General features: G+C 29.6%; 1 protein-coding gene across 1 annotated transcript in view; it reads right to left on the bottom strand.

Moving 5' to 3' along the window:
* LOC142325652 (TBC1 domain family member 14-like) overlaps positions 1–23,398 on the bottom strand; it is a 97,655-nt gene that overhangs the window by 17,852 nt on the left and 56,405 nt on the right. The window contains exons 3-6 of the mRNA XM_075367682.1: positions 21,213–21,447; positions 15,156–15,273; positions 5,485–5,616; positions 3,970–4,111 (exon numbers count right to left, since the gene is read on the bottom strand). Of these exons, the coding sequence (XP_075223797.1) occupies positions 3,970–4,111; positions 5,485–5,616; positions 15,156–15,273; positions 21,213–21,447 (627 nt within the window). The remainder of the gene's footprint in view (positions 1–3,969; positions 4,112–5,484; positions 5,617–15,155; positions 15,274–21,212; positions 21,448–23,398) is intronic.

The raw sequence follows: 23,398 nt of genomic DNA, 5'->3' as shown, positions 1-23,398 counted from the left end.
AGGTTACTGATCACTAAAAAAAAAATCAAAAACTAAAAAAAATGTAATTTTTTTTTACACGCGCAACATAATCAAATATTAACAAAAATTAATTTTTGTTGAACAATATAAATTAATAACGCATTGTTAACATACCCTAATTTTTTCAGATTTTTTGGATGAGAAACAATTCTGTAATAACGAAATAAACAAACGTTTGCAGAAATCTCAATTCGCGCGCGAAATAAAGCAGGAGGTTAAGGGTTAAGTGTCAAAAACAGTTCTCTTTTGCGGAAAAGGTAAAAAAAAGGAAGAAAAATAAACATTTTTAAAAGTAATAGATAGAAAAGTTACAAGGAGGCTCTTGGAACTCCTGTTGTTTAACAGTGTACAAATTCTTTAAAGATATGAATGTCAATGTGTTTTTAAGCTCTAATTATTTTACTACACTCAAGAGCTTTATTTCTTTAAAATTTCATTTTTAACTTTGCATAAACAATATTTTTCTCTTCGCACACAAAATAATTTTGTTACACCATAATTTTTTTGTTAGTGTTGTGGTAAACCTGCAATTTGCATCAGTTGATGATATTTCATTCACAGCCATCTTGGATAGTTGTTGTATGTTGGTTTCTATTTTTCAGTCTCTTTTTTAAGAAAGAGTTTTGAAGAACTGAATGTGAAAGTATTAGTGGGGAAGTAGTGAGTGAAATATGAAGATATTATAGTCTTTAGAAATGAACACAATCATGATGATAATACAAGTGAGGAAGAAAGTAGTACTAATGAGGAAACTGAAGCCAAGTCTGGTTGGTCGTAAGTAAGTAAACCTTAAATTACTAATAGAATGTGGCAAAATAAAAAGCACATTCTGGCGTAAAGGAGACTGGTGTGCTTACAACTACTGTAGATGCTTTTAAATTATTTGTCACCAGATGTCATCCAATTTATTGTTTTACATATACATGAAGAGGCATAAGATGTAATGTACAATTGACAAATGAAACTGAACTCTATGCGTTTATAGCATTGCTTATTATTATAGATGCAAACAGAGACAGGGCAGTAAGTACTGTTGAATTGTGGTTTCCAATGAATGGTCGTTGTGACTACTATAATATAATTCTTTAACACACCTAAAAACACTTCATTTTTAATCATATTTCAAATGCCTTCAAACAAAGAGCATTATATTATAATGCCTTTATTATAATATAATGAGTCAAAATCTTAAGAGTTTTTAAAAATTACACGATTTGACAATAAAAACACTTGCAATGAACAAAAAATAAATAAGTTACTGCCTTCCATGAAATTTAAAAAAAAGTATATAACAGTTTCATGACTTTTTACAATCCTGGAATAAACCTAACTTTAGATGAAATGTTAAAGTCTTTTTAGAGGTTGTTGCCCTTTCAAAGAAAAACCAGGGACGTATGGGATGTTAATTAGGATGATATCTTATTCTGATGACAGTTATGTTCTAAATATGGAACCATATGCTGGTAAACATGTAAATACACCACCTGGAATTAATTCTAGTGCAGCTGTTGTCAAATGATTGGTAACTCCACTAAAAGACTCTGGTTGAAATATAACTACAGGCGATATACACTGTGTTGACCTGACTGAAACTCTTTACACTGATTTCAGACTAACATAAGTAGGGACATTAACCTAACTGTAAACACATACTTTACTTATTACAAATACAACTAACCGAGATCTCTACTAGTCTGTGTTTTTATTTACAGATCCATCTACAAACGACCACCACTTACTTACTTTGGTATCTTATATTACAAAAGAAAAACCCAACAGAAATTTAATTATGCTTTCCACTCTGCACCAAGACACAACAACTTAAGGCAAAAAAGAAAAAAAATGATATTAATCTTTTCTACAATTCCACAAAAGGTGGTATTAAAATTGACCTAGTGGTCCGTGAGCTTATTACAAAAATCAACAAGACAATGGCCATTATGCAGGTTTTTTACTTTGTTCGATGGTATGTAAAATAAATTCTTTCACGCTCTTTGATTTGCAGTACAAAGAATGGAACAAAAAATAGAGCAGGAGGAAGTTCTTTCTTTTGGATGTTGGGTTGAAGCTCATAAAGCTGGAAAATGGGTTACATAAATATAAATTGTAGGTATGGAATCAATTTTGAATAAAAAGATTAATCAAGTACAGACATTGAGGCAGAAACTGTCCATGAGTAGAGGTTGATGTTACATATGCACAATAAAGCACCATAAAAAAATAAACAACAAAGGATAATGTGAGCAAACAATTTCAATATTGTTGTTCCTGCAACAAACATATGTGCAAGAAGCATTCAGAAACTGTAGTAAACTCCCATTAATGTGTTCTCTCAATTACTTGGAGTGAACATGTTTTAGTAGAGAAAAAATGTCTTTTAAGTAAATACATAAAGTAAAAACTTTTTTTAAAGTTTACTCTAATAATTGAAATTCTGTAAGACCTAAAAAGGCATCATATAATAAAATGTAGATTAAACTGTATTAATTTTAATATATTAGTGTCTTAACAATGGTAGTTTATATTTTATTGGTACCAATGAAAACTGACTGTTGTGGGCATTAGGAACTCCCATGGTAATCACTGTAACAAAAAAAGTTTGGTATTTCAAGGGTTAAGTCAATACAAACCTAACTAAAAAAAAACAGAATGAGTACATACTTCTGTCCCACTGTAAATATAATAAAAATTAAAAATTGTGATACTAGAATTACCAAATAATGTGATTAATAATTTCATAACATCAAATCCATCAACCAACAAATAAAATAATCAAAACTAAACTATACAATCAAATGAAAGTATTCTTTCTCAATAATTTTTATTAGAATCTGAATTAAAAAAACTTTGAAGAATTAATCCTTAAGTACATAATCTGTAGCAGTTTCCCACAGTGTAAACTTTTTCTTTTTATTACCTAAATTTGTACATTTTATTTTTTATATTCTTGGAATAAGAATGAAAATTAAAAAAATAGTAACCATATAACAAATTTATAATTGTGGTGTGGTAGAAGGGATGGGGGATTTTTTACTCAAGATAACTGAAAACTACGTAAATTTTTGTCTTAAAAACTCAGGTGCTATAGATCCAACCATCTTCAAAATGGGTCAAGCAGGATGACATTCTCAACCTGTTCTGAAGTTCCAAGGTATGTGTTTTCAGTCACAAGAGGAAACTGCAAGCAATCATATATATATATATATATATATATATATATATATATATATATCTTTCATGTTCTGTTTTCTACATCCATAGAACCCAAAACGGGGAAGAAGAGTTTAAAAATAAGGTAAAGGGTTGGATGGAGAAAATAGGCCCAAAGAGGAATTGCAGCAAACAGGACAATAAATCAATAACCCAGAGGATAGCACAAGACCTCCAAACACAATAGGAAAACCATACTATTCATTTAAAAATTTTGACAAATTTCTATATTGGGTAGCTTAATTTAAATACACACTATAATAAAAATTCCTTTTCCTAGAAATTAAAAACCCAGTTAGTACAGCATTCATAAAGGAACATCCTCAAATATGTCTTAACAGTCAGCAGTAAGTCCATGATAATTTTCTCTTTTATTCATTATTGATTTTAATCAAAAGAGTAATTTCCTCAAATAATGTTTAACACTTTTTATTTTTTCTCCATAGAAGTTACTCTGGTCTTAAATTTGTCCTGCATATACATTATTGCTCTTCTATATAAGTAAAAAAATTACCAGGAGGACTTTCTGTTGCAAACAACCAATTTCTGTGTTCTTTTTAAAGTTTTAAAGAAATAAATCTGTTACCCAGTTTGGTCCTACACAATTTTTTTTCAAACTGTAATATTTAAGAAGGCATATGATATGATGAACTGAAATTGTATACTGCCAAGGCAAAGTTACTACAGCTTTTTAATACAGTGAATATTAGTTAGTTACACAACAGAATTTATTATTACCTGCTGAAATATGCATAAATTAGGGAACGTCCTGCTTATATCTAGCTGTATCAATTGGACACTGGCCTCCTTATTATCATCTGCATCCTCAGATTCATTAGCATTACCAGTTACATCAGCAGTGTTCAGCATATCTCGTGCCCTAAAACCAATTTAATGCATTTATATATATACACACACACAACATTTAACTGAAGAAGATACAAATTAAAAATTTAAATTGCACTTCTTTCAATATTTCACAGAGGAATGTGCGCAATGAAGTGTGTTGGTGTTTACTGAAATTAAGACAAAACAAATTAGATGATAAACAATCATTACTTTATAATGAACAAGTTGCTGTTACAGCTCTGATTAATTTCCAATTAATATACTATGCTGTTTTTTAAGTTTAGTTTTTTTTTCTGAATATATTTTTTACTCCATACTCACAACCAAATTTATTGTTTTTTAAATATGTGTTATTTTTCATTTGAATAAATCTCTCTCTCTCTCTCTCTCTCTCTCTCTCTATATATATATATATATATATATATATATATATATATATATATATATATATATTATATGTGTTGCATTCTTTTATCTTTGACATAATGTCAGTGATGTTAAATATAATTTATTTCATATAAAAGAAGTAATAGGTAAGTATGAATATGAAGGAATAAGTATATTCAGAGATCTACTGAATAAGTTGAAGTTGTTCAATGCATCTAATTGATGATTAATGTCCTCGGTAACCAATACCTTAATAAAATTTTTATATTAACAGTTTAGTTTACTCTTTTTCAGATTACATTATTTGCTCAAATTTCTGCTCAAAACACAGGTTTTAATATATAACAGTTGTTGGTATCAGGCATTTTCATTACTTTTCTGCTATGGCCAGTCAATATGTCTTTTACTTATGATATTTTTTTGACTTAATGCTTAGTAGTCAACATTACTGGATAACATTCAATAGATCTCAGGTTGATTTCTTTTATTAAATGTTAATCTTACACTGCAACAGGCTGATCTCTCAAACAAGCCTACAATGACATAGTTTTTATTATTAATTTAATTATCAGTAATTTAATTCTCTCAATAAAAAATTAATATAAAAAATATTTTTTATAAAACATATTTAAAAAATGAAATAATTAATTTTATTCAATAAGATAAACAATTACATCATCAGCTTAATCCCATTGAACACAACCTAACCACTGTTATCAGTAATGTGGTAAATATATATATAATATTTAAATTTTCTTATAGTCAAATCATTTAGAATTTGCTATTAATGAGGTTCCATAAAAAGGTACTGCTTAAATACCTATCTATTCTTATGTACATGCAACAGAAATTAATTTACTTTGGAATGCCATTAACACAGGACACAGTGTAAGACTTGACTAATTACTTATGTAACTTACTCAACATCATTAGCAACATTTGTTAGATAAGTACAGAGAAACCCATAAAAAATTTATGTTCTTAAAATAAACAATTCAAAATATATGTGCATAATACCTTAAACAACAAATATCAAACAACTGCTGGGTGAGATTTAGTTCATTGCCAATAGCCAGTCTCCATACTTTGCCCCTAACACATGGTGGTATACCCAGCCACCACAGATCTCTTGTTTTTCGGCTGTTACACCTGAGCAAAAAAAAAAGAAATATTGCTGAACAATGTGATACTTAATAAATTATTACACATAAAAGTCAATCTCAGAAGAGGTTACCTACTGGCTGATCACCATCCTGTACAGACAGTTTACTCTGATTCAGAATGTACCATCCAAGTGAATGTTAAAAATTTGCTTACACCATCCAATTATGAAACGTTTTATTTCAATATTGTAGAACATTTTCTACACTATTACTTCTTTATTTAACCTACATCATTTTCATTTTACCTTAATTATTTATTTATTGCTATTAGAACCATAATAAGATACAGTTTATAATCAATGATTTTGAAGAACTGTACACTAAAAACAAGCATTGAAATGTAAGTTATTAACCAACTGGTAACGAGTGTGTCACAGAAAGTCAGTTGTTATTAATATATCACAATTTGTTGTATTTATAAATCATAAACTTAATCACACAATATGGTAATTAATTATTTAGGCCAACAGTGATACAAATAATGTTATTAGGTCATGTGATTGGATGGTAAATAATAAATATCTATTTTCATTTTTTGATCAGTTTATTTTTTCACTCGCTGAGAACATTGTTGAAGTAGAGTGTTTCTCCTAAAACTTCCATAATTTTTTTTTTTGTTTCACTATATTCTTGAATTTTTGTTTGTTTTAAGTGTAGAAGTGAATTACTGTTATGTTTAATTTAACATTTAGGTGTACTTCAAGTGAACAATTTTCATGAAGTTTAGTGATGTATTTTAAGAGCGTCTTAACTGTCTTTTTAATTAGATAACTAAACAAATAGAATAACATGTTTTAAATAGTCAGAAATAGATTGGTGTTATTAATGGGTCTGGTTTCAGATCTATGAACCTCAGCTTCCAACACTTCAAGGGAGTTGATGATAGTTTAAAATTAAAGGTATTAAGCAAAAATTAACTAACAAATATAATGATGACAATAGTATCAATCACAGTAACTGTGATAATGGTTTTAATTAATTTTCTTGGAATATAAAATCTTTACATAACAAAGTTAATGTTTGGAATCTAATATTGAGCCGTTAGATACAGACATGTTGATCAAAAGTGAACATTGGCTTTCTCAAGGTGATGTTTCTTGTTATATTCCTGAGGTTTTATTTTTGGTATCTTCTTTTTTCTGGACAGAGAAGTATGGCAATTCTGTGATCTGTACTCATCCTTCCAACTGTTTGTGAAAATTGGCTTTTTTGAACAGTTTTCAGTGTACTGCTCGGTTGTTAGGCTTGAATATGACTGTTTTAGCTATACACAAAACTTATGATGGCAGCATTGACATCTTTTGTGATATGATTGAAAACATTTTGGTTGGCTTGAACAGAAGCCAAAAATTACTATTGCTGGTGACTTTAATATGTGTCCCATAATTAACGATTATAATTTTAAGAGGTTCAATGACACTTTTTACTCTTTTCATTTTGTTTTTGATAATTCGGGTGCTACTAGACTGAACACATGTCTGGATAATTACTTCGTTAATTTTGGCTTGGGTATATGTAAATCTACAATTATTGATTCCAGTTTTTCTGACCATAAGTCTTTTGTTACTAAAAGTGAACTTAACTAAAAGCATCGGTGGGGCCAGCTGAGAAACCATTTCAACCTATAAAAAGTAAGGATCTGTATAACATTTCTGGTTTTGTTTCGAACATTGACTGGAAATTATGTTATAACAATATTGATCTGAATGTTAAATGGAATCTTTTCTTCCAGAGGGTAAATCATGCATCTGAATATTATTTTCCTTTAAATGGTAGGAAGGGAAAACTCAGAACTAAGGTACTCGGTCTAAGGGTTGGTATACTGATAAATTAAGATATATGTGTGATTTTCTTAACATGCTAAATGATTTACAACATAGGTTTAACACTGATTTAACTAAATAGCTAAGAAATAGAATTTAAACAGAAGTATAGAGAATCTGTAAGCAAAATATAAAAGTAAAAGCTGCTAAAGTAAAATATAATTTAGTAAGAAAATCAAATAACCCACAATAAGTTACATGGAATTTAATAAATGAAAAAAGGACATCAGAATTCCGCTAAGTTTTCTGATAAACTGACTTTTGATGTGTAATCAATTTTTTGTTGACTTAACAGGAAAACTCACTTCTAATTTTTCAGGTAATACTAAAGAATATTTTAATTTTAAACAGACAAATGGTTGACCTGAGTCTTCCTTTTCCTTAATCTATTGGACATTACAGAATTATTAAATATAATTAATTGCATGTTGATCTCAACTTCTAACCTGTGAGGTTATTTGCATTTTTAATTTCGGTTCCTTCATGTAACTAAGTCTTGATACAGACTCAACATAGATGTGTTTTGTTTTAACGAGATCACTTCCTAGTAGTATACCGATGGGTGTGGTATTTGCATTGGTAGCATCCTGACTGAGGCAAGAACAAGACTGAGAGATGCCTTTTGCCAGAGTTCTGAAGATGACATCCAGTAAGCCTCCCTCCAGTAAAGGGCTAGGTAGGGAGGGGGTGGCGTGGTTACCGAAACTACCACATGGAGGGTGTCCTCCCCTAGGGGATCAAGATGAGGTATTGAAACTGGCTATTATTCTTCCCTTGTATAAGAGGGATAATGTTGATCCCTCAAATTACCAACCCATTTCAATTTTTCCCATTTTGGCTAAATGTTTAGAAAAAGACTTAAAAATTAGAAATGTTTCTTATTCTGATAATAACAACCTTTTTTCTGTCATTCAATTTGGCTTCAGGCAGAGCTTGAATATCAGTGATGCTATTTTGAGCTTTGTCAATAAGATAAAGCTCAAAACAGCTGAAAGGTCAAACTTGACTATCTGGAGAAACATGTTATCACAATGCCAACATTTTTTGATTTTAGTAAGGTTTTTGACTGTGTTCAACGTAGCATTTTAATTAAAAAATTAAAATTGTATAATTTCACTGAGGAAGTCGTAAAACTTCTTATTTAAGTAAGACAAGCTATGAAATTTAACAATGTTCTATCAATTTTTTTATATTTCTTTTATGGTGTACCCCAGGGTTCGGTGCTTTGACCTATATTGTATATAATTTTTACAAATGATTTGAATGTAAGGTTGGAGTTAATAAAAAATTCACATCTGGTGACTTTTGCTGATGAAACAATAATGCTTTTTATGGAATCCGTAGTCATTCATCTGAATGGAGATTGAATTACCGTACCACGCGCATCCTTTACAAAGGTGTCAGCAATGTTATTATGCTATATGCTGTGCCTGTCTGGGCTCCCCACATGGCTTTTAGGTATTGCGCGGACATTTTTCTGCGAGCCTAGCGACTCCTCTTGCTGACTGTTATAGGCGGTTACAGAACAGTCACACGGGAGGCAGTCAAGAATAATGTATAGCCAGAATCAAACCAATAGATATAGATCTTGGCTAATGAGCATAAGGAACGCTACATTTCCAAGGTAAATAACCTATTGACGTCAGAACAAAAGCAGGAGATTGCAGACTGAGGCCTTGGGTCTTAGCAAGTCAGGTGGGATGAATCCTCCACAGGTCGCTACACGCATGGTATATTTCCTATAGTGTCTAATTTAGGCGCAATTAGATGGGTCTTCCCCAATTGGTATATCACACAGTTTCTCTCCGGGCATGGTGCCTTTCGGGTGAGTTTGGCTAGGTTTCATTTGGTGGATTTGAGTCAATGCCTGAATTGCAAGAGTGATAATGTGGACCACGTCCTCTATGTCTGTCCCCAATACGAGGTCGAACATTCACAAGCTGTTAGGGAACTTGAGAGAATACATTCCTTTCTGGATCTCTGTACCAACTGGATGATCCACGAGGAATGGTCTATAGTGGCTGGTTTTCTTCACACCCTTGTAATGTATAGGTCTGTAGAGGGAGTTTGATCGAGGTACTCGATTGTGGTAGAATCCAGGGTGGCTAAGGTTCCGGTTTAGGCATTGGATTGGTTGGAGGTAGGCGCACTGGCATTGTGCCACAGTTATATTGGTATTGTTTGTGATTCGATTTGGGGCTCCCACTGGTGGGTGTGGCTTCACTGCTGGAGTATGGTAGCTCGTGCGACCGGGGACATGGCTTCCCTCCACCAGTGGCGGTCCTGATTGTGACTTGGTAATGCCACGCAAAACACCATGATGGGACTGGATGTGGTGCAGGGTTTGTCTCAGGCTCCTGCGCGGACCAGAATGAGGTTGCGTTCCCCTTGTTAGGTAACCTAAATTGGTCAACTTATTTGAATGTAGGTCTGAATTTCTATGCTGCGTAAGACATAATTTTGATTGGTAGAGTGCAGCACTGATTTAACTTTAAAGTTGTTCGTTTTCTGAGGCATTCACAATCATGAATGGTGCTGTCAAATCTGGACTAGGCACGGGGGTCACACTTCCGCGTTTTCAGTCAGTTAGTTTGAGGGAATCATGTTAGGATGGATGTAAGAAGTCCGTTTGAGGCCTATGTGAAGGCGAAATTTGATATGTATTTACTGATGCAAATGTCTGCCGAGGCATTTACATTGGTGGAATACTGACCAAGGCCTAGCTGATGACTGTGACATGTAATCAGTTAGAAGGTCTAAAGACGACCTCCAGTAAAGTCCTTCAGGGCTTGGAATGGAGGGGGTGGTGTGGCAACCGGTAATGTCACAAGGTGGGTGCTTCCCCCTACAGGGTTGGGATGATGATACAATAAAGATCACATTCAACAGCTCTTTAAATGATCTTATCTGTATAAATGATGAAGTCAATGATATGATTATGGGCTGGTTTTCTGATAATAAATTAGTACTTAACCAAGAAAAATCGAATCCAATGACTTTTCTCTACAAGATATTGGCGATATTGCAAACAAGTATAAGTTCAAATTCTTGGGTGTCTAAGAATTGGTAAATGTATAAGTTGTGATCTTTTCTTGCTTAAAAGTTTAAGGAGTGAGTAAGTAATATTGTTTTGAGGCTTGCTTACTTTGGATGTATTTACAGTTATCTTAGTTACACCATCCTTGCCTGGGACCATGCTTCTCATGCCACTCTTTTATTTAAAAAACAAAGGAAAACTCTACATATAATAGTTTCATTAGATTTGAAAGTAGACTGTAGATTTAATTTGTAGAATTTGGGATATTGACTATTGACTTTGACATGTGTGTGTGTGTGTGTATATATATCTATATCAATAACATATGTTTATGGTCACCCTGATAAGTTTATTATAAATTGTGATGCTCATTCTTATAACACCAGAAGTGATGATCTGCTACACAGGCTATATTGACAAAAAATCTCTACAAATTACTGGACTCTAAAATTCTATAATAAGAGGCATTAAGAGGCTAACCCAACAGGAAATTAAAAGCAAAATTAAGTATGAACTTGTTACAGCAGCATTTTGTTCTTCTGAAGAGCGTTTTACAGTATTCTAACAAAAAGTTTGTTTAAAATGAAATATAGTGCAATTGCAACTGTTGCCATTGTTTCTGTTCTAAGTATGGTTTATTTGATTACAAAATTTATATTATTATAAATTTATTACTATTGTTTTAGTTTTTAGTATACTGTACTACTTTTATGAATGATGTTACAATAATTATAATGCCTGAATGATAAATAAAAAAATAAAAACGAAGTAGAAAATAAAACCACTAAATTCACAAAGTGAAGAGATCATTAAAAAAAATATTTTTGATTATATGATCACGGATTACATAATTCCAGACTGAATTCAAAAAAAATTTGAATTGTATCCAACACAAGTAGATATCCCTAAGATGTTAAAAAAAAAAGGTTAAATTAAAAAGAAAAAAGGGAATTCACTGTGTAAAAAACTGAGATATTTATATAGCAGAAAGTTATTTTGCAAGTTCAAGAAAACGTTTGATAAAGCTAAAAAATGGTTGTTTCATGAAGTCAAGGAAAGTTTACTAAAAGTCTTACTATCAATTGTTTTAAGTGCAAAAAATGTAATCAAATCATTATGTTCCAATGAAAAACACAATTGACAATATAAAAGGATTAACTTTTTTATGTAATATTAAAATATCTAGGGAAGATGGCTGCTCAGTAGCATACATGGGATGAAACTTCCTTTATTTCAATCACTCATAGGTTGGAGTCAAACAAAAGAAACTTAATTGACTAGCGGCGAGTCAAACATCATAGTGAGATGAGGTTCATTCCTAGCTGATTAGCAGTGTGGAAATCTACTACGATGACTGGAGATTATCATAACTTTTTTTTTGTGAGCGAAAAATGTATCGGCATTATCATTGCCCAAACACGATATATTGTTTTTTAAAAACTAAATGTTAAAAATTCACAATTAAAAAAAAACATCCATCTTAAAATGAAATACTTGTAGCATATGTTAAGACCAAAATAAAAACACAAAGATAAATCATGCTACATATCTAAGATAATAAAATTACCATCTGCTTTATGGCAAATGGTATAAATAGCTGAAACGCAGTAATTCAAATATTTGAACATAAATGGATGGTCCTACAGAATCCTAAAACATAAGATAACTTCATTTCATTATCCCCTAGAATAGTTTGCATGTTAGCCCCTAGTTTAAATTTGTGACACAATGCCGCATAACAGATACAATCCACAAGGATGTGGTGCACTGTAAGTTGGCAGTCATAGTGAGTACAAAGGGATGCATCTGTTTGCATCATCACATATCCATAAGTGAGCCTAGTGTGCCCTATTCGTAAATGGCACGTAATAACCTCCTCCCAATGGTAATTTTTGCATGAGGAGCTCCACGTTGTTGATACACTGTTCTTAATTGGGCAAAGTTTATTGTTCACACTAGCATCCCATTTACTTTGCCAATCATCATAAACTACCTTCTTCAGGAAACAGACAAGAAGCAATGCAATGGGTAAAAGTAGGTTGTAAACAAGCCTCTTTTGCCGTACTATCTGTGCGCTCATTGGTGAAATTCCTATATGGCTGGGGATCCAGCAAAAGCTCACCGTTTTATTACAGGTCATTTGCAAAACAGTAGACTGAATCACACATACAACAGGGTATCTGAAGTAAACATTATTAATTTTCATAAGGACATGAATTTCCAAAACTATTCAAAATAGATACAAGAAAAGTTAATGTTGAATTTTCTAGAAAAGTGGGTTTTGGTGGTAGACAGTTTCTCATATGATAGTGTTCAAGTAGACAGAGCTCTGACATCATCTGCTAAAAAAGAAGACATGTAGAATTAGCTGACCAATCATAACATTCTGTTTAGAGCAAACATTTTCAAAATTGAATTACTTATATTAATCCAACATTACATTCAATACTCAGTTTATAACATTCTTGCTGAAAAGAACACATCATTCCCCATAACCTTCCTTACTATTTGAAATTAATTTTTTTAGAGTTGATTTGGGTAATAAAAACTGGGTAGAATCATGTAATAATAATATATTTGATTTTAGATAATGTAATGGAACTGTGTTGAAAGGAATGGCAAAAGATATATTTACATACAAAGAAGATTGAAAAACATTTATCAAGTCATTTAGGGATACGTAGAAAACTTGACTGAATTATTTGTAATAATTATGGAGTTGGTTTGATAATTTGTCCAGCGATAAAAATCCATCGAAGATGATGATTATGACAACTTACCTAGATTTGAAACTGATGATTATCTAGATATGACAGTTTCTTGATTGTAAGACTGACTAGTTAATTAAATAAATAAATTATTCCAACTATTAGAAAAAAAACAAAACAAATAATGATATTTTAACTGATATAATTTCTAATTTAAATTAAGAAATCTATCAACAAATCAATTCAAAAAAATTGTAATCTTTCAATAACAACAATTTTATATTTTTATTTATGTAGACTATGTAAAATATTTATTTACAAAATTAAAAAAAAAAGAATTATACAAATCAATAATCTCCATTATATTTCATAAAAAATGATTTCAATTAAATTATGTGTATAAAAAATATATTTCATTAATGTATTCCTACTGTTATAAGTAACATTGTTAAATTATCTTAATATTATTACACTTCATTAAGCAGGGTTATGAAAGGTTAACAGTTTCAGACAATACTAGGCATACATTAGTCTAGTTTGTTCCTTGGCTTTATGTAGAGGGGCCACCAACTAGTAGACAAGCTCTACTAACCCACATTATAAAAATTTGAGCACAAGTTTCACGAAGGCCATAATTCATACAAAACTTAATTATCCCATTTAGATGATAATAATAAGTACTACTCATCTAACTGTATAAGCAGATATTCATTCTTAGATCATCAAGCAAATGATGTTTACTCTTCCAAGTATCAGATTGTCCCAAACTTATCATTCTTACTGCAGATATTGCCATCATGCTCTGATAAACATCTGCTGCTTTTCCAAATTTCCCTAATGATATTTTCTTGAATCCTTACTTAAAAAAATGTCCTGAAGAGGAAAAATACAAGAACACTGATGTGATGACCAATACAATGAAGCAACTATGGATAAGATCTCAAAAAAAAGTTCCAACAATTTTATAGATGGCAAGTGAGTAGCTGCAAAATGAAATTTATTCTGAACTTCTTCAAATAAACAGTTTTTAAAAAATAAAATAATTCCTGGAACTTTTTAAATCTTCCTTGTAAATTCGTATGAAGATAGTGATGAGGTAGTATTTTAATTCTGTTTGAGGTCACCAATGAATTCTGTTGACAATATTTGAACAACAATAACCAATGTTGAATTTTGATAAAACTTAAAAAAAATTTCTACATTTTAATTGACAACAATGAATATTTATTGAGTTTGCACACTATGAGTTTGATAAGTTTGAGTAAGATATCCAAACAGCACATGGAAAAAAGTGCCATATAAGATATTAGTGTAAAGACAAGAAACAGTATACTGTCAAATAAATAAAGAAAAGCAAGATTTTGAAAAAAAAAGCTATTGTTATATGTTATTAACATAATCCATACCAATATAAGAGTATTATTTTTTCTAAGGTACTTTTAAGTTTAAATTTAGTATTGCAATTGGCCAGTTTATGAGACTAAAATACACTTTAATTTTAAGGTATTTAAGAAACATAATGTAATCATTAAAAACATGAAATACAACAAATAAAAGCAAGTTTAGAGGCAAGTTATGTAGAACATTCATAGATTTCATATATTTTACTTTCATACTTATACGCATTTCTGATAATTTTTATTATTAATTTTAATAAACAACATATTTCAAGATGAATAAAATCAGAGGAGAAAAAGCATAGTAAACAACTATTTCAAAAGAAACAATTCCTATAAATATAACCTTTTCCTATATGGTAACCTTTCTGACAGATTAAATTATTAACAAAAAAAAGTACAGTGCATCAGTACAACAGAAATTTAATCTAAATTAATTTTTAAAAATTAACTCAAAAACATTATTGACAGATGCATTACCATTAAAATTTTGATAATATGATATAATTGACGATGACATAAAAAAATAAGTACTAATTATTAGATAATACATGTCTTACAGAATTTCCCACTTTGGCAGAATTTCTGCACTCCATGTTCGTGTTGCTTGTGCTTGTTGTTCTTCTAAACGTAACTGTACCTGAAGCTGCTTTTTACGCTGTTTAGCTTCTTTTAGTTCTGTAACAGAACAACACAACAAACTATAGATCATTCTATTAAAATAAAAAAATATGCATACAGTACATATGACGGTGAGACTGCAGTCCTCTTTTGTGATCACTCTTTAAGTGATGGGTGAGACTGTAATAACTGAAATCCAAATGAAGACAAACAGTTCACTAATTACATAATTATCAGGGAAGTATCTAATATCAGAATAACATTAATTAAGCAAATCAACAAAATGATGTAAAATAAACAAATAAATGCATAATATCAAGAAACTGATGAACAAACACATTATAAACTCATAAACATTTTTGTAATAATATTTAATTTAAAATAATTAATTTCAAAGAAAGATGATGTAATGATACTTTAATTTTATGATAAAAGTTATTAAAGTAATAAAAAATGAAATAAATAATCAAGAAAATCAACATAAAATGTTATTTTGCACAATAGTTTAAAATAGTCAGCTCTTTATCATATTTTAATTCTTTACTACTACTAGTCAGGCAAATCCTATAGAATTATTTGTACTTCTACAGAAATAAACAGATCATCATATACTAAAAAAAAAAACCAGTAATAAAATAAATAAATAACAAAGAACTGTATATTCTAATTATTAAATTACCATTACTGGTAATTATTTATGAATAAAATTAATAAACAAATAATTTAAATAAACATGGAAATGAAAACAAAAATTAAATAAAATCTTAAAATTACCGTAAGATTTAAAAAAATGAACTGCAGATGATGAATTGGAAATTTTGATATTAGTTTATTTTACAACTTTTCCTTTTTGCATGTGTGTAAACATGTATAACATGCAGATACACTATATCTCTCTGTAACTTGTTTAGAAGTTTTATTACATATAAATCTCTTATCATTTTAACCAAAAAAATTTTTTTTAAATACATTTACATAATTATATATACCATATAAAAATACAGTAAGTTGTAGCAGTTGGCAACAATATTTACATAGTTACAAGACTTTAAATTTACATAATTCCAGCTAATACTGATTTTGTGTTATTCCAGTTTTATGGTAGGTTTTACATCTTCCTTTAAGTTTTTATTTCTTTGTCATGTTATTATGGAATTATGTACAAACTGATGATGTGGGATCTCGCAAAAGTTGACTTTTGGTAGTTCATTAGATTTTCTGTTACTATGTTTGGTGTTCGTTTTTACAATTATTACTTTGAGATTAACTGGCACACTGGTAAGTACGTTAATGAAATATTTGAATTCCCAGGAGAAAAAAAAAATGTAAACCATTCTTATTACTAAAACACTGTTTTCAAAAACATCCTGATTTTAAAAAAAATTTAATCTTTAATGTTAATTTAAAGTTTAACCAAAATGTTCAAACGAATATTTAAATGTTAAAGGCAATGGTGGATTCTCATTCTAGAGAAGTCATGGTCATTTAACTAAAAACAAATTAAATAAATAATGTAAATCCAAATATGCATCATATAATGTTTAATAAATCCAGTATCACTTAATAAGTCCTATAAGAATTATTATTTATTTATCTTATGATAATTCCAAAAAGATTATTGTAACTGTAATAAAAACATAATTAATTTAAAATAAAGATAAAATTTACATAACTGATTAAGAAAAAACTAAAAAATTACAAAACACCAAAAAATAAGAAAGAAAAAAGTTCTAATTTTTTTGTTTCATTATTTTTTTAATTGTTTTTGTGGTGCTCTTTATATAAAATTTAACTAATATAAGGACCAAGGTAAATTATATTTAATATTTATTCATGCACGGGTTTCAGCTTATCTTTTATTTTTAAATTTTCTGATAAGTGAATAAAAAACAAGAAGCTTCAAATACAATCCTAAACATTCAGTTCTACCAAAAACAAATAGTTATTAAGAAAAATTAAAGTGCACCATATTTAGCCACTAGATGTCTAATTCAAACAGCTAATGAAAATGAAAATGATTTCCAGCATGCTTCTAAGGCCATTTGAAATGATTTTTATGATGATGATCTCATAACAGGTTCAAATAATTTAAATGAAGTTATTGAATTGAAAATTGATAATTCTAAATAATTACAAGATGGTTTACCACTCCATAAATGGTTTTCCAATAACAGTACCATTTCTTCTTCTAAACACAATTCTACCATACCTTCAAATTAAGAATAAAATTTATGTACGTTAGGAGTTCTTCTATGGAATAATTCTTCAGACACGCTACTTTTCCAAATTACTCGTCTAATTATTCTAAAAAACACACTAAAAGAAATATTCTGTCCATTATAGCAGATGTGTTTGATCCTTTAGGACCCATTCGTCCTATTGTATTCTCTCATAAACATTTTATGTAACTGTTGTGTCAATTAAAAATTAATTGGGACGAAATATTACCCCAATTAACTCAATTTATACAACCAGTTGCATTTGATTAAATCAATTAAAATAAATTGCTCCATCAAACCTAACACTGATAGTAAAATTATTCTATTAAATACATGGAATTTCTGATGCCTCTATAAAGGGCTATGTCTGTTGCATTTACATATGTACTGTATATGCCAACAATACAATTTCTTTTAATTTACTGTGTTCTAAATCTAAATTAACCCCCTTAAAACAAATTACACTACCTAGATTTGAACTTTGTGGTTGCTTACTACTTTATTATTATTATGTGGTTGCTTACTCATTTATTATTAAAGGTAGTTACTTCCTTAAAGATACATGTTGAAGAAATCCGCTTATACACAGAGTCTACTAAAGCACTACATTGAATTCATGGACAACCACTTAACTAGAAAGTATTTATCAGCAATAGAATTTCTGAGTTTCAGAAGAATACTTCAAATGCTAATTGGGACTACATTAAATCCTCTGATAATCCAGCAGACGTATTGTCTACAGGTTTTACACCAATTAAATTACTTGACATGTCACTTAGGTGGCACAATTCACATTGGCTTGCTTAATCTTCTTTCCATTGGTCAAAGATAATAATATTATTTTTAATAACTGTAATATGAATTCTGAATTTTTAATAGAAAAATGCAACATAAGATCATTTGTATCTACTGTTGCATTATACAGAACGATTTTCTTCAGTACACACTTAATTCGCACATTTAGTTTCTGTTTAAGATCTTTTCATAATGCTAAATCAATTAAAACAGAATGAATCATTGGTTCCCTTGGAATCAAATCATACTCTTAACTTTTTTATTTGACAATCGCAATACATGTATTTTAATAACGAAATAAATAATCTTAAAAACAATCAAACTATTTCTAAGCATAGCAAATTTATATAACTTGATCCATTTCTGGATAATTTAGGTGTAATATGTGTAGGAGACAGATTAAAATACTCTGTATTACATTACCATGTTAAACATCCAAATGTAAATATTAAAAAACTAATTTTTAATGCTGAGCATTTCTAGCTTCTGCATTCGGATATTCAATTGACACTTCATTCTTTATGTTAGAAATATTGGATTATAAATGGTAAATGAATTATTTTTTTATCATTCGCAAATGTATGATATGCTTTTGATATAATGCAAAATTCCAGGTGCAACAGCTTGGTAAGCTACCACCTTCCAGAGTAATTCCTTCCCTACCACTCTCTACTTGCACAGTAGACTACGGCGGTCCAATTATGATTTTTCATGGCAGGCAGAGGTCTAAGACTTTAAGTAAATCTTATATAGCACTTTTCATTTGTCTCACTACTAAAGCTATCTATATAGAATTAGTTTCTGATCTGACTTCACAGGTGTTTATTGCAGCAGTTAAAAGATTTATATCACATAATGGTATTCCCACTCAAATCTTTTGTGATAGCGATTCCAATTTCTGTTCTGCCAAAAACATACTCAATAAATTGTATCAATCTTTAAATTCAGAAAAACTAAATTTAGACATTGAAGCATTCACACCTACACAAGGTATAACCAAGTCATTTATTCCTCCCTCTTCACTCCAATTTGGTGGTTAATGAGAAAATGCAATCAAAAGCGTTAAATTTCATATCTGTCTTGTAATTGGACAAAAAACCTTTAATTTTGAAGAATTATGTACAGTTTTAACACAGACTGAAGCCTGTCACAATTCCCATCCTATCTTCGCTATTTCAACAGATCATAGAGATCCAGAACCTCTATCTCCAAGACACTTTCTCATAGGATGTCCACTCACTTCTTTGCCTATACCCAATTTCCAGAAAAATTAAAATTAATCACTTAAGCCATTCATTCCATTAGCAATTACTCGAAAAATTCATACAATCAATACGGAGATGATGATCTAAGGACTATTTACATTATTTACAGCAACACAACACATGGCGTTTTCCATCAATGAAAATTCTCTACCCATGCATTGGAAAAATGGAATTATCATCCAGGTTTACCCGGGTTCTGATAACCTAATAAGAGTTGTTGATTTACATAGTTAATGGACCATTAAGAAGACCTGTGCATAAGCTATGGTTGTTACTAATCTCTAATGATTGAGTTTATTATTTGCATACTTTATTGTTATTAAGTTTCATTTAATTTGTATCTAATATGATTAATTTTCATTGATTTGTTGCCTCAAAAATATGATTATTGATATGTTCATAAATTTTGTATAATTATTTATAACTTAAACTGCATATTCATATTAACTGACTGTAACATGTTCATACAGCTCTTACCACTACATAATCTACAGAATAAGTACTATTCATTACAATTATATGTGGAATTCCCGACTTATGTATGCAGAATGCGCCAAGATTTATTACTAGACTATTTAACGTGCATACCAGGTGCATAGAGCACCAGACTATTATCATTTATTCAAAGTGCATACGACATCAGAGTATTCATTACTCATTTATTTTTAATGAAATTAAAATGAAAATGAAAACTGCTAAATAACCAAAGAACAATAAGACAACCATTTCACAGACAACTTAAAGAATAGGTGTGGTCAAGCAGTGTTGCAACATAGAAATAAACAAAAAATTCCCTGAGTTCAGGTTAATTTGCACACTACTGCTTGAACTTTGATACGTGAAACCCAGTAAAAATGGAGCAGAATTATAAAAAATATTAATATTTTGTTAAATATTAGGTTTACATGGAACTTAAGACTTATTGACACATTTTGAAAACATTAAATCATTATTTTAAAAAAAGGGGGGAAAACACCTGAATGCAGTTTCACAAAACATACAAAGTTAGAATGAATGAATTCTTAAAAATGAGGATAATATGAAAAGAAAATGGTCCAAGAAAATTAAGTAATTTTTCTATTCTGAAATATTGCTTAACATGACTGCATTCACATTGATAACACATTTTTATTGTTTTGCATAATTTTTAAATTATATTTTTAATTAATACAGTTTTAATATATAATGTTCTGGCCAGTTAAAAAAACTATAAACAAATGAATTCAAAATCTCTACAAACAGTATGAAAATTGGTTTATACAACATATAGGCCTATTCTTTATTATGATAACATCTTGTATGTTCAAATATTTTAATCTTCATACCTTTGAATCGACTTTTGTTCAAATTAGTTCAAGTAACTGGAGCTCTGCTGTACCTGAAAACTACTAAAAAAGCTTTATAGAATTTATTAAAATCTAGATTACTGAAACGTTTCTAAGAAAAATAAATAAATAAATAAACTTTCAAAAATTTCAATTTAAAATGAATTTGCAACAAAATGAGGTTATAATAGGAGATAATGAAAATCAATAAACAATAAATTAAATTTACAATGACCAAACAATACGATTTAATATTTCATAAATAAAATCAGAATTCATTTTAGTAATTAGATTTCTAAAGCCATTTAAAAAAAATAAAAATGGCAACCCTAAAACTATTTACAGATAAAAACAGCACAATTAAAAGTAAAGAAAAAATACAAAAAACTGACCCTTCTTTTTGGCTGCTTCCACCATGTCCTGATACTGTTGTCTGTGTTTTTCCAATTCATGCTGGCTCTTTGCTGGCAAACAAGCTGGCCTATCCAACTGAATTAATGCAGTACTACTAGCTACTATATTTTCATGGCTGCGCACCCTTGTATTACTGCTGTTGCAAGATATGCTTCCAGATGATCTTACACTGCATGGTGAACCAGGTGTCACACTTCCCCCACCACTTTCATACTGCAACAGTAAATAAGAAAGAAACTTATTATTTGTGATACTTAATGATTCCCTTATGTAATATAAATCAATAAATATTGAGTATTATGAACTAATACCATAAATTCACATACTCCCAGTATGTTTTCAAAAAAAAGAAAGGTGAATATCTTTCATAAAGTTGAAATTTTGGTCAGAGTCCGCAGTAAATAATGATAAAAGACTATAGAATTTTTCTAGAACCACATCATTTAAACTTTATTAAGAATAGATTATTAATAAAATAAAACTATAATTTCTGCTTAAAATGTGTAATCAATACATACATTCAATGAAGTCTGATGTTTTTTTTTTTTTAAATGTAATACATCACTAGTAAAAATTTACTTTTTAAACTGTAAATATCTTACAACCAATAGACATAAATGTTATTTATGATAAGAAAACCTGAAGATCAAGGGTTAAAATTAACATCCAGAATGTTTACAAGAACCAAATCACAGAAAAATCGCATTAAGTAATCAATATTCTTTGGTTTAATCAAAATATAAAAAAGAGTAAATTAAAAGATGAAAGAAATGTAGGTGAATTAATTACTACCACTGGAGTCCACACACACAGCTTTATATGAACGGGAAAAAAAACTATTAACCACAATATGATGAGAAAAAGTTGATGTCACTTTGGTGGTTTTTTTAAACAAGAGAATTTAAAACCAAATTTAAACAAATTTCTTCACTGCTTAACCTCGAAACAAACTAAACTATATTAGGAAATTACATGACATGGAATGAATCATCGTATAACCTGGTAAAAACCAATTACAACCATAAAACAATTGTAAATTGTTATCTAAATCAAAACATTTTTAATCACATATTTAGATCACATGAAACAACCCTATTTCAACTGGGTGGAAGTATTAGATTTTTAAAGAAATGACATTCAGGCCTGTACTTATCTATGCTATAAAAATCTTGATATGCAAATCAAAAATAATTACCTAAAGGTTACAATAATGACAATAAATTAAGACATCAACAGCAGTATCTGTCACAATCATGTCAAAATGTTAACAGAATGCCAGTAGTAATCTCATAATTCAAATCAGTTTGATACACAATAATCCTGTCAGTTCTCAAACATTGCATCAACCTCCATGGTACATAAATGTTATTTACTGTTTTAGTATAAATTTTTAAGTTGTAAGTTTATTTAGATGTACAACTAAGTCATCCTTTCACAGTGAACAGAAATGTACATGTTGAAACTCCAAAACCATCTATTTTTTTGGTTGGCTGGCTGGTTTAGTAAACAGCTAGTTAGCACTGATTATTTTGTAAATATAAAACATAATAGAGCTGTCTGTAATATGAATGTTTAGTAGTTGGTAGTAAATCAGTATACAGAGTTTTAAATGTCACTGTCATTTTATGTTAGTGTCTTCTCGTAATCACAAAAACTAAAAATAAAAATTTTAATCATTAACTGTAAACAGCATATTATATATACAACAATTACCAAAGATACGTAATAGTTTTTTAATGAATTACCTCTTTAGTATTTTTCATTTTGTTTAACATTAGCAAAGTATTTTAAAATGTTATGGGAAAGCAGTAAATATATAAATATTATATAAAATATAATATTCTCTTTCATGTAACGAAGTAGACTATAATAACAAAGGTGACTGGTTTAGTAATGCATTATAATGCACATATATCTCAAGTTTTTTCTGTAAACAATGATAGCATTATGTACTGCTTTGTAAGAAATTCATCACTATATCTGTCCCCAGGTGCAAGAACTAACAATTATGTTTCCAGATGTCAGAGTTGTAAAAATTCTCAATGTTTTAATCCATATCATTTTCTCAATTACTCTTCAGCCAACCTTTTTGTTATAAAGTGCTTCAGCTACTTAAATCAATAGTATTCACTACATCTCATATTCTCCAATTATTATCTACATC

This window comes from Lycorma delicatula, chromosome 1 (assembly GCF_047948215.1).
Source record: "Lycorma delicatula isolate Av1 chromosome 1, ASM4794821v1, whole genome shotgun sequence".
In the NCBI taxonomy this organism is placed as follows: domain Eukaryota; kingdom Metazoa; phylum Arthropoda; class Insecta; order Hemiptera; family Fulgoridae; genus Lycorma; species Lycorma delicatula.
The sequence above is the reverse complement of the archived record's forward strand: the minus strand, read 5'-3'. Positions and strand labels throughout refer to the sequence as shown.